This window comes from Pipra filicauda, unplaced genomic scaffold (genome assembly GCF_003945595.2).
Source record: "Pipra filicauda isolate LSUMZ 115617 unplaced genomic scaffold, ASM394559v2 scaffold36_size6622888_pilon, whole genome shotgun sequence".
NCBI lineage: Eukaryota > Metazoa > Chordata > Aves > Passeriformes > Pipridae > Pipra > Pipra filicauda.
The window spans coordinates 4,073,786-4,087,042 of NW_024104498.1; the positions used below are offsets into that span (position 1 = coordinate 4,073,786).

Here is a 13,257-nt window from a genome sequence, read left to right on the forward strand (position 1 = left end):
TTTGCTCCTTTCCTTGAGAAGCTGATTCCCATTTTGGTGGTGACCCTAAGCCTGTCTTTCTGAACAGACCTCCATGGAGGAGGTCAGTGCACAGTTAATTGTTGAACCACCACCAGCGTGTCGCGTGCTTTTGTAGCTGATGGGTGGGGGAGGAATAAAGCTGGATGATTTTCACTGGAAAGGAGACAAAAATGTTTCCACTTAATTTGATTGGCCTGCCATTGCAGGCGCTGCTAATGATGTCTGCATAGGACTCGGGGGACCACTCAAACTGGTGGAGGGAATCATAAGAGATATTCCTAGTAACTTAATCATCTCCTTCGATGCTACAGTAGAGGTTGGTGCAGTGTCCACTGCTAGATGCTGTGTAAGAGCACTTCTGAGGTAATTAGTGCCCTGTCCTGAAGGTGAATTTTTGCTTGGGGAGGGAGTACCAGTGAACACTGAAATCCATTAGCTTTTCTCACAGGAAGTTGTGCTGGGCTTGAGAGTAACACGATCTTCAGGCATTAATAAGGTTTAGCCTTGCTGGGGAGAGCCCACTGTGAGAAAAGATCCTCAGACTCTTCTGCCCATAAGGCAGCAGTGGTGGGCTGGCTCCTTCTCTCCACACCTGTGGGAAGGCAGGGGCCAGTGTTCCCTCACAGTAGAGGCTTTGTCGAGTGCAGTTTGGCTCCTTCTCTAGTGCAAGCACCCTCTCACCTTGCATTGTCCCATATTAGGGAAGGGAAGAGCAACTCCCTTTGCCAGCACAGCTCCTAAGGTAAGGCAGAGACCATAGGTGAGATCCTGGCTCTTGCAGAGGGGTCCCAATTCTTGCTCACCTCCATAAGCTACTTTCTCATTCATCTGCCGTGGTGACTTAAACTCCCTGGCCTGATGGTTTTGTGTAATCTGAAGGAGAACATGCACTTGCAGCAGGAGCAGTGTGTAGGGTAATGTACATCTGTTAAAAGTGAGGCCTTAGAGGTGCTGGAAGCCCTTTGATGGCGTAATAATAATTATTAATACTAATAAAAATTAGTGAACTCCTCACCTCCTGGCAGAAGGTTGGAATAATAACTATGGAGTCTTTGTTCAGTCAGAGGTAAGAATGGGTCAGCCTTGTGCCAAAGCCTCCTTCCCTGAGTTCTGTCCTCTTCGTGCATCCAGTCCTCTGCTGTCTGTATTTTTATCTTCCTGAATTACGAGAGGGAACGGCTTTTTTTCTTTTTTTTTTTCCTTCCCTTCCTCTCCCATTCTCCTGCGACAGGAGCGCGGGGGGGGGGGGGTGGGAGAGGGATTAGTGAGCTAATTAGAAATGATCGCATCTATCAACACTAATTAACAATCCTGTGGTCTCACTCGCGTGTTCTTTTGAGCTGCTCCCCTTCGGGACAGCGCCACAATCACCCCCTGCCTTTGGGGCCGCTCTGTCGCCGCGGCGCTGATTGGAAGTGATGGCCGGGCTGCGCCTCGTGTCGGGCAGGGACAGCGCTGCTCCCATGTGCTTTTCCAGGCGGCGGCGTTCCCCGTTCCCTGCCCGCAGTCACCAGGGGCACCCTTGGCCTGCGTGGGCGCAACGCTGCCGCTGCTAATGACCACGGAATGAAAACGGCAGGGGGATTTGTTTTCAACACCTCTTTCTTTTCGGTGGCTTTTTCACTTGTGGCGCCGCGGCTTAAAGGGACGCTCCTCTGCGGAGCTAAAGGAGCCAGGAGAGGGGCTGGCTGCTGGGTCCTGTGTGGAGCTGGAGCAGGGTGAGGTTCTGTTCCCAGCTCTACACTAACATTTCAACAGCAGATCAGGTGCTTGTTCTGGCAAAACGGTCCCAGTAGAAGTAGAAGCAATAGAAGACCTAAAACAAGTTTTCTTCCTCGTGTCACTGCTACAGTGCATGAACTGGAAGATGGCAATAAAAAAAGTTAAAAATACTAATAAATTCACCAGGCAGACTGACTTAGCTGAATTGTTTGACCATGGGGAGTCCTACCAGCATAATTAAACTGCTCCTTCCCTACGTTTCCCTGGTTGAAAACATGATGAGGTGAGAGAAATTCATGTCTGCAGTCAGGATAGAGAAGGCTTTGTTCCTGTGTTTCTCTCCAGTCAGTTTGCTAGGGAATGGTCAAGTCGTGTCTTGATTCCAGCCTTCTTCCTAATTTTGTGCTGGTTCTACAGAGCTAGAAAGGAGCAAGGAAAAGAGCATCCTTAACTTACACGAAAGAGCCATGCTGGAGGATACAGGCATGCACCAAACCAGAACTTCAGAAGTCTCTTGTGTGCTCAAGTACAAAAGAGAAAGAGCATGGCTTAACTCTAAATACAGCAGAGGGTTGGGGAGCTGTCAGTGTGGTGTACCCAACACGAGAGAAGGTTGTGGAGCATCAGCAAATAAAATTTAGACAAACGGTGAAAGCTGTGTGTGTTAACTTGAGAGTCTCTGTTGTTCAAAGTGCCAGATATTGAAAACATTTTTGTTTTGGTCTCAAGTTGCTGTCCCTTATTCTAGGAATGTCACATTTGCAGAATCCTTTTCATCGTGTGAGGAGGGGAGGTTGAATTTTCAGGTAGTTTTCCCACATCTCTGTCTCAGCGAGAAAAAGCAATGCCCAGGGAATAATTTGAAGCTTTCTTACTGCTGAAGCGTCAGAGAGTATAGGGCATGGTGAATACTCCTAGTTCTGGATTGTGGGAAAGTATATCCTAACCCAGAGGGTCCTGTGTCCAGGGAAGCCGATGAGAAAGCCTTGTGAGAGGCCTTTCAGGTCTGTGTTGATGTGTTCAGCTGGAACTTTATAAATCACTTGGTGAATGGTGTGCTTTAAACTGATGCACTTCAGAAAACAGTTGACAGAAACTTTCCTGTACACTGGTCCTTCTCATCCTGGCATTCCAGCAGCTTTCTCTGACTCGTTGGCTGCAGGGAGCTGTTGATCCCACAGTGTTGAGGCATGAAGGCTTTCAGAGCATGCTGCAGTGCTCACAATGTCAGTAACGATTTCTGGCTGATGCAGCTTTTTGGTGGTGTCATCTCTCATTATCACATGGGCTTTCCTTGGGCTTTTCCTTGTCTCTCATTCAGAATTTTGACCTTCCTTATTAATTAAACAGTGACTTTCCTGCAGCCAGTGATTGAGTTATTCAGTAATACCTGCCTAAAGCCATCATAATAAAAGACAGAAGTTCTTTTTAATGCAAATGATTTGGTTCCAGATGTTTTGATCACATTAAACGATGGCTCAAATTAACCAGATATTGGATTAAGCAACAGGCTACCTTGGCTGCTTTTTCTAATCATCGTGATTTCTAACATGTTTGTTTCCCAGAGCTTGCCCAGTGTAGCCTCCAGTTTTCATGAAATAAATCAACAGAGAGCCAGAAGCTATGCTTGTAAGATGGTGCTCTTGTTTGTGGTGTTGCGGGAAGGAATTTTTTGGGGTGTACAGGAGGCTCTGTGGTCCTGGAGGTGACTGTTACATACCTTGTCCAAGGCTTTCAGGTGCTACATTATCCTGCAGGGAATAGATGTGTTAGTGGAAGGGCCTCAGGCTTAGAAGGCAGAATCCAAACCAGAATTCACTGGCTTGATCACTCAACTTTGAAAACAATTTCAGCCTTCCAAGAGCAAGTATTTAACCATTTTAATAACTTAACCTGGGGATGTGCAGCAGATGTTCCCTCTCCTAGCTGCCTCTTTGAAATCAGGGAGTACTCGTCCACATGTTACAGATTTAATCTGAAAAATGCCAAGTAACAGTCTCTGTGCTGTTTATCGAGGTCAGAACAGGGAGTTGCAACAGGATTTTCTGGTGTGAAATCTTGCCATTTCTGCCAAAGTTTATTATTTGGAGCTGAGCAAATGAAGAGCGGATCTACAAACTTGACATGTCTTCCTTTTTTGTTTGTTTTCTTTCCCTGGTTTCTCCATGCAGCTCGGATTGGAAAAATGAAACGGAGGAAGCAAGACGAAGGGCAGGTATGTCCCCTCTGCAGCCGACCTCTGTCAGGATCCGAGGAGGAGATGAGTAGGCATGTGGAACAATGCCTTGCAAAGGTAGAGGCGCAGCAGGATCACCAGCTGCCATTCCCTTCTCCCTACTCCCAGCTTTGTCTGCAGTTGACCTAATGTGGGGCAAAAACTAACATTGCTGAGCTTGCAGGCAATGCTAACTGTCTTTCTAAGATTTGTAGTCACTTCTCTTTGTCTTGGAAAACGGATTCTTCTGGATTTTTCTGCTGTGTGGCATTAATAACTTTTTTTACTTTATGCACCCTTCTGCTCTTACAGAAGTCTAAGTTATAGATTGTAAAGGTGGTGCTATTGAAGTTTATGTAGCCTTTTGTAGGACCTCAAGCTTCCTATGTAGCACAGCAAGAAGAGTTCTTTCTGATCTGTGCCTTTGAAAACATTAGAATTAGTTTTTGTTACGTTCTTTTGTAACAGGCTGGAATTTGTAAATGTTGCATGACCATCTTACTCCAAGAAGTGCATTTAAACTAAACCATTCTCTTGCTGTTTATCCTAAAGACAGCAAGGAAGAAGGACAAACAAGCCCTACGGGAGGGAGGCAGTTGTGTCATAGGGCTTTCTGTTTGTGTTTCTCAGGAAAAGCCCTCAGTAGAGATGATAACAAATTCATTCTTGCTGCCCTGAGAGGTGCATATTGTAAAGAGAGGTGTCTTTGATCAGTATGTCCCAAAAATATGCTATAGGAGAACATTCCTGCTGGGGGTCAAAGGAATCTATGGTTTACATGAGAGGAATTGTACATCCAAGACAGGGGAGTACGTTTTGAAACGAACACCAGCATTGTTATAGGAACCAGAGCTTAAATTTCCACGTGTAAAAATTATGAACCTTGCAACTTGTTTTGATCTTAAGCTTGTCAACTTCTTCCAGCACCTATTTACTTCTAGATTTAGGTCACTGGGAACGGGGGCGGGAGTAGATGCTGCTGTCCGCTCCATACTTTGCTGTCCCGGGAACGGCCCAGCTTTCCTTCTCCATCCCACCATGAGTTGTGTAACCCCGAAGAGCTATTTCGTACATCTCAACACTCTGCCCCTGCTTTACCCTGTGCAGAGAGAAGGTTCATGCATGACTGAGGATGACTCTGTGGACATCGAGAACGAGAACGGGAACCGCTTTGAAGAGTACGAGTGGTGCGGGCAGAAGAGGATACGGGCCACTACCCTCCTGGAGGGAGGATTCCGAGGTGCGCCGCTGCTTTGGGGGCGCTTGTAAATCTTTCTGCTGTGGAAGTTCATCATGACCTGTCTTTAAAGGGAGGGATGTGGGGGTTTGCCTCTCAGAAAGGGAGGAACCATCAGCCTTTGCCAGAATGTAAAGTGTTTTCTGTCTCTCTTGAATGACGAAGAGTCAGAATTTGTGCAAATCCTGAACAAAAGCGTGGCGTTTATTTCTTCCTCGAGAAATGTGTCTGAGGAGGGAATGAGTAGGAATGGCTAGATCATTTGGGGAAAATAGCTTTTTGTATCTTACACATAGTAAGAAATACATGGAAATATGTGAAGAGAGGGAAATAGAAATGAAATTGTAAAAATTCCCAGCCTGGAGTGACGAAAGCTGGTGTATCAGCCTCTGGTGATGTATTGGAGGTGACAGCTAAGTCGCTGTAGCACCTGCATAAAATATTAAAGGGCCAGTTGTGCATTTATCACTCCATCCCTTTTAAGGTTGATAAATGAGAATCCAGGAACCTGCTCTGCACCTCCAGCACTACAAGCCCTTAGGGCACTCAGACAAACACATTTTATTTTTCCTCCTTCTTTTACTCCTTCCCCGGTGACGGGGAAATCAGTTACCGAAGGGGGAGTGAGTTATGGCAAAATTTGACCTCTCGTGAGCTTTATTGGTGAATGTAATTTTATCTAGAAACCTGGCCCCTTTCTTACACTAAGCCCTTTGGCCTCAAAGAGGAGGATTTACTAAACTGTTCGTTGGCATGAACCTCAGGCACTCAGAAGAGTCTCTCACAAGCAATCCACGTAGTGCATGCCTAATGAGAGGGGGAATGCTGGCTCCCTTCGTTCAATAAAGAGGATGGGATGTGATCTCTTCCTATATCAGCTTGGATTTTAATTTAAAATATCTCAAGGGGAAAAGCTGCTGCATAAGGGAGTTGGACTTAAAAGCCAGCCATGTGCTCAGATACAACCAGACACTCCTGATCTGCTCTTGCCTTCCTCTGAAATTAAATTGTATCTGGGTTGTAGCAGAGCAGATGATTAGGAGCACAGACTTGAAGGAGCAGCTTCTTTGGGTTTTAAAGGACACCCAGGGAAGCTCACACTGTTGCATCCTGTGTCTGTAAGCTAACTTTTTCGTGACTCCATGGAGAGTTGTGTCTGTACATGATTCCAGGTAGAGGCCTGATGAGATCATGCAAGGTCTTGGACTCTTGTTTATGTAGCAGAGACACTACAATCCATCGCAGGAAAGCTTGGGATGTCTGTGTGCCTTTATTGTTGTCACTGCTAGTCCAGATTAGAAAAGGCTACTTAGTTCATTTCATCCATTTTTTGTGCATGAGTAGTTTCTTCCGTCACCCCCACCATACCACCTGAATTTGAGGAGAGTATGATCTTCCCCTTCCTTTGGTGTGGACATTGTGCTGTCTTCACCTTAATGTTCCCACTTGTTTTTGAGTTAACTCACTGAAATGTGACCTGAACCTTCCATATTGCTTCAGTCATATGGAGACCCTCTTTCATATGAGGCTTCAGATGGAAAAATGTGTGTCATTGATGTGGTTAGGCTGTGTAAACGTAAAGTACTTGCTCTTTGCTGCATTTTCTTCATTATTTTAAGGAATTTTCAAATACGTGACTTTGTGTTCTGTAGATCACCTGCTTTCCTCCACCAGAAGTTAGACAGGTTCCAGCATCAGCCAGTGCTGTAACCTCTGCCAGATGACTACACATACATGGACAGATAGTTCTGTAGTTCATACTTAGAAATGGCCTTGCTTTCATCAAGAAGTATGGGATCTGTCTCTTCTTTCCTTTTTGAGACCTTCATGACACTTTCAGGAGTTACATGAACAGACCCAGGAAAAGACTGAAAGACCAGGAGAAAAGTAGAGCACAACTACATGTAGTTCTAAAACTCTCCATAATTACCCTGGTGGGAAGGCTTTTGGGTTTGACTGCTTCCCTTTGTGGTGCTGAATAAAAGGTGTCTGTAGATCAGCTCACAAGCACAGGAACGTCCCTGTAGCATTTGCAGTGAGGAACATCCTCCCTGTGCAGCTTTTTGTGGCAGAGCCACTGCTGAGGAAGTGACTCCACCTGAGCTGCTGGCAGGTCCTTAGCACCTGGCCTTCCTCCTCTGGAGCACACCTCTGCTGGCAGCTGAATTCAGCAGCTGCCATGCTTCTCTAGAGAAGCGTCCTCTTCCCTAAACAGGGAACCTTTTTGCCACCAACTTTCTACCTAATATTTTGGGATAACCAGGCAGTGTATGCAGGATACCTACCTACTCTGCACAAAAAGTTGCTGTAAAATTTGGAAGGCCAAAGCAGAGCTGGAGTGATCTCCCATAGGTGGCTGATTGCATTTATTTTTAATCAAATCACACTTTTTCATGTTGTCTTTTGTGGCTCAATTGTCTCTGACTGCTGGCATTCAGAGGTTTCCATCACTCAGGCCTGCTGTGTGCACTCTCAGGTAATCTTAAGGTGACTGCCTGTCTTCTTTCTCTGCCAGTGTTGGCTCTTGCCTTATTTTAGGGACAGAATTCTTAATTTACAGCCCCGAAGCCCAGCACAACGTTTTGTAGATGCTTTCTAATGCTTAAAACTGCTTTGTCTGGAGTTGGCAAGGCCCTCGTTAACCCCCGTCACCCGAGGCTTTGCATTTGGCTCTGTTCCCTTTGCTGAGAAGTTGCAGCGATGTGGAAATCAAAGGTCTTTTATAATGCCAGACAGCCCTTGCCAGGCTACAGGGATGTCACCAGTGTCTAAAGAGATGACATGGGGAAATACATAAAACCAGAGGGGAAAATAGATGGCCATGTGTCTCATTAATTTCGGTTTTAATGGTGTGTTGCTCTGAGGAGATGTCACAGCTGGGCAAAGGGGGTGCAGGACTTAACACAGGTCCTGGCTTCTTCTTTTTGTCATTTTTGGTTAATGGACAAAGTCACTCTCAACATGAGGAATACTCTGCCAATTTTATGAAAGGGCATGACAGATTCCCAGGTGGAGTAAGGTTGAGAGATCTTGGGGTTTTTCTTCTTAAAAACAGAAAGGTCAGGGAAATGAACAGCCCTGTTCAGATTTTCTGGAAGATGGTCTCATACTTAAGAGCAATCACAGGCTAAAACTCTCACTTATATGGTTCCTAGGGTGACACTTTCCTGCTTCCAAAGCACTTGCAGGGAAAACTTGTTCCTCTAACCTGAGGGGCTGTCTTAGAAGACAAAGAATTCTGGCTTCTGCGTTGGTGTTACAACTGCAAACCCCCAGTGAGGTCTAGTGCAGCAGAGCCAAAGCACACCTCCTTGGCTGGCACAGCTTGGCAACCTCAGGCAGCAGGTGGAAAGAACAGGCAGTGGCAGCAAGGAGGAATGTGACATAATTGAGAGATGCAGGGATCAGTACGTTGTCTCTGAAATTGTTGAGTTTAGTGAAGGCTTTCTGTCAGGAAATATTTGGTACTTCTAGCATTCCTCCTGGCTTCTTAAAGCATCTTTTACTATCACTTAATTTGCTTACCAAAACTGGAAGAATGCAGGGTGTAAATGAAGATTGGCAGCTTTATAGGGTTTGGAACCACTTTGTTTCAGCAGAAGTCCTGCTTGAAGTAGGGGGTTTGTAGGAGAGTTCTTGTTTCTGTTTGGGGTGGGTGCAGAAGAATACCAGCATGAAGTACCAAGCTCTGTTTAAATTAAGCTCGTACTTCAAAGTGAAAAACTAAACAGATACAGTAATCAAATATCTCCCTGTCTCAGTACAATGTCACAAGACTAAAATTTCTCTTGAAATACCTGAACATTCAGTAACTCTCTCCCAACATCTCTGAACCATCCCTCTCCAAAACTCATTGTTGCAGGGGATTATATCATGCCATCTCTAATGAGTTTCTCTGTTTAGGATGCCAGCAAGGCTTCGCAAGTGAAAGCATCAAGTGGCTTCCTCTCTGATGGATTTTTTTTTTTTTTTAATGCTCAACATATTTGTAGCAATTCTTCTGTTCCTCTCCAGAATGGATGCACGTTACCCTCAGTGTTTACACTGTAAGGTTATCCCTTTAAAGAATTCCTGAGGGAAGTTCAAAAGGGTTTTTTTTTCTTTGAAAGATTCAGTGTCTCTTTTTGTGTGTATGTCTCTTACTTGAAAGAAGGGAAGGGAGGGGGGGAAGTGGAAAAAAAGTGCTTTATCTGAAAAGAATCACATCAGCTTCACACTGATAGAAGCTGCTGTCATCTCTTAAACGGCTTAGCACAGTCAAAAGGCAAGAGGACTTAAAACAGTGTCTTACACAGGGATCGATGGGTGGAACACATAACTCGTAACTGCAAAAAAAAAAGCAGCACGGGGGGAGAGATAACGGTAATGATTGCATTGAGGGAAGCTTGAGGGAGGCTTGTTCTTTGTAACACGGCTTCAAAGGTGTCTGGACTGGTGCCTAAGCAAACTGTCCTGTGAAGTCGCTGCCTCTGTAGGTCTAGGGAAGGCGGGGGGGATGCCTGCACCCTTCTGTTTCTTAACAGATGGGACAAAGATTAGTAAATGCCAGGTTAGCAGCTCCCTTCTGCTGCCTCGGATTTGAGGAGAGGATTTTGTCACTGGGTCTCTCGCCGTCCGTTCCGGGAAGGCAGCTTGTCCAGGAGAGGGGAAGGAGGCGAGGGGCGGTTGGGGAGCTGAGGTGGGGGGTGGGATGTCAGTTTATCGATCGCACCTCAGTCAGGAGAGCTGCGGGCGCAGTGCTCTGAGCACGAGCGGCAGCGTGCTTAATGTGATTGAAAGGCAGTTAAAATGGCGGTGACCTTTTCAGGGGGAATTAGATTGCCTGCCAAGAGTGGTTAGAGGGAGTGATAACGCCAGCTTGAGGAAGCTGTCCAGTCTGCTTCAAAGGGAGAGAGACAGGGAAAGCAAGCTGGCAGCAAGTACCATTTAAAGCACGAACCGCGCGGTCTGATAGAACAGAGATTGCTGTCCTCTTTAGATATGAAAGAATTGAAGAATTCTAGCTAAGTTCTCTCCACCTGCCCCATCCTCCTCTTCTCCCCTCCAGCTCCCCACCAAAAAGCCGCCTTCTGGGTGCAGTAGCAAGCTAGTCACCGCTGCTCTTCTGGGTTTCTTTTCCTTCAGCAGATCAGTTGCATCAAAAATAACACAGAAGAGAGAAAGACTTTGAAAATGTTAAAATGGCAAGCAGGGCATTTTCAGGGAAGGATACTGTCTGAGAAAGATCAACATGACAAGGATCTGTCTGATAGATTGTGATACTCTTGAAGAAGGAGAAGCACACGGGGATTACTTAACTCTGAAGTTTCTCTTTATTTCTCTGATATTTCTCTTTATTTCTCCGTGCTACCCTCCTCCCAAGCTAGCAAGGGGCTTGTATCTTTTTGGTAATGTCTTACCAAGGGAAAAGAACAGCACAACTTAGCATAGAGAGACTTGGTAAAGCCTTATAAGCTGTAATGAACTACAGTTATCCTTGGGTGCCCATTTGCACCGGGATCTCATGTCATGTACAATTAAGGCAGCTGCCTGGAAAGTGGGACTGTATTAAAATGTCTAAAAGTTTCCAGCAAACGGTTGCAGTCCCACTGTTGGCTTTCTATAGCCAGAGAATCAAGATGTGCTTCATCAGCAAGTGGTGTAGGCCAGCCTTCATCCACTGTGGGTTAGTTGTCCAAGAAGGAGCTTAGGGGCAATGGCTATATGCTCCTCCAGTTTTTCTCCTTCTAAATCCATGCAGCATTAGAAGCATGCTCTCAAGTGTGAAGTCCTGGCATCAGATTCTAAGTAGATACTTTTCAGTTCAGCAGCAGGTGTTTGTAAACACAGTGACTTCTTGTGTCAGGTAACTGGCTGGCAGAAAGCTCTGTACAGAGCAGGAGAACTCAGTTGCGCTTCTCTGTGCAATTTCATGAACACAGAACTCTAACACAAAACTCCTAAAATCTGTGTTTGACGTGTATGTGGAAACTGAACCATGGAGAAGCGTTTTCTCTAATGTTGTAATGATAGTAGCAAAGCTGGCAACAGACGTGAAAAGTCTTGTTCTAGAATCTCAGCTAGTAGCCAGCTGTGCCCTCTTTTTCAGATAAAATATAACGAGACATGCAGGAAAGCTTCAGGAGGCAAGGAGACTTTTTCCTTTTTTCCATGCCAGGAGGTTTAGGCTACATTTAAGGTTATACCAGTAAGAGGGTATAAACTGATCTACTCAAATGCAGCAAAAGCATTTGAGCTGTACAGTAAAAGTGTGACTTCTCCTAAGAGACTCTGTGGGAAATGGAAGATGTCACTAGCATATTTAGGCCTTTTGGAAGAGTAGTCTAGTAACTAGAATCATCTTCCCTATTTCTGCGTACCTGAGCCAGAATTCATTCATTTTACCCTGGCAGGCTAAAGCAAACTTCAACTTGGATGCCAGAGCAGTCTGTGGTAAGAGTATAGGGAATCTTTGCTGTAACGAAATTCTTAATCTCCTCCCACTTAGCAAGAGCTCAGTTCAGTGCCTTTCTCTGCCACATTTCCAGTGTCAGCATCCCTCTCTGAGGTGAACGCATCTATACATCTGAGCATCCTTCCCAGCCTCTCCAGCCTGGTATTTTAACCTTCCTATATTTAGGTTTTTACTTTCCGCTGGTCACTTCTACCTGCTGTAAGCTTCCAAGTGGGCAAGATGTATAAATTTCGTGTTTCTCAAGTGCTTATTCTATGCCTTATACTCCCTTTAGAGGGCTGCTGAGTCCCAGAGCACTAGTATGCCTTACCTCAGCCCTTGTGTAAAACAATGGTAATCCCTCTGTTGCTGAAGGGGACAGTACTTTGGACTGGTGTGACAGAGTAGCCCAACTGTTCCTTAATGTTTATACCTCTCTCCTTTGAGAGAAAGTACTTGTCCATTAGGTAATACTTGACATAAAAATGCTAACAGGTCTGTTTGCTTAGTGTTAGATACAATAATTGGACGGGCTGTACCCGATTCTTTATCCATAGTTTGTGTCCGCATATAGAATTTGAAGGATTCTGTGGCTAATAAATGTCTCTTGGGTATTGTCCTGTGTATTAATACTAGAAGTTGACTCTAGTGAGCAGGAAAAACAGATTAGAATAGTATGTGATTTAAAAAAGAAAAAAAATCCTACCTGACATACACAAGCCAGCATGACCCACCATGTAATTGGTGCTCAGTGTCATGTGTGTTTAAAGTTTATACAATGCTTCAAGGAACAGCATTTTCTTCACTGTGGAACACAAAGTAATTAGTGGGACTTGGCAAAGTAAAAATCATTTTAACTGGAAAAAAAGAAATAGGTGCGTACAGCTGTTAAAATTTCTCGTTGATTTATATTTTTGTTAACTTAAATGCTTGCAAAAATGTAAGAATCTAATTTTTATGCTCAAACTGCCAGAATGCATTAGCTGAAATGAACACAATCAACTAAACCTTGCTGATTGATTTATGTAACACCAACAGCCACTCTAACCAGGGAAAGATCTTCTATGGGAAGAAGGAGAATTCTCTCCATTTCACAGTATTACGTATCGTATTTGGGGGATGAGCAGGGATGTCTGTCACCCACTTCCTAGACGAAGAAGGTTAAAAAGAAAAACTAAATGTAGCTGTAACACCATGAAAATTGGCAGAGGGAGTAAGGGAGCAGCTAGAGCACCTGAAAGTACTCAATTTTTTGAAATAAACTGGGTTTCAAGTTGACAGCATCTCTTTAAACTTCAGTTTTACTAGATCTCGGACAGCAGTTGCTCTGCAATCCAGTTTTCTAGTGGTCTGTCTGCTGTGGTTTTGAAAATCCCAGGCTTTTAGACAGTAATCTGATAATTTTTTAATTTCGTTTCCCAAGTGCCTGCAGTTTTGCTAGAACTGCAGCCTGCTTCTTGGACGCTCAGGTCAAACTTCAGCCTTTAAGCACACAATAGTTGATTGACGCGATTTTAATAGCATTTTAGAATACAGTTGTTAGTTAAGTCAGGGGCAGTGAGATGTTTCTGAAGCAAAAAGGGAGCACAGGTCTCAGTGGCTCTGAGCAGCTCCTGTCTCCGCGCGTCG

General features: G+C 44.8%; 1 protein-coding gene across 5 annotated transcripts in view; it reads left to right on the forward strand.

Annotated features, from left to right (window-relative positions):
* The window catches only part of RNF220 (ring finger protein 220), a 219,804-nt gene that overhangs the window by 166,344 nt on the left and 40,203 nt on the right, over window positions 1-13,257 (forward strand). For 3 of the 5 annotated variants that reach the window (XM_027747215.2, XM_027747216.2, XM_027747219.2), the window contains 2 exons: window positions 3,915-4,036; window positions 5,066-5,198. In XM_027747215.2, the coding sequence (XP_027603016.1) occupies window positions 3,915-4,036; window positions 5,066-5,198 (255 nt within the window). The remainder of the gene's footprint in view (window positions 1-3,914; window positions 4,037-5,065; window positions 5,199-13,257) is intronic. The other 2 variants (XM_039384721.1, XM_027747218.2) reach the window with 1 other exon arrangement.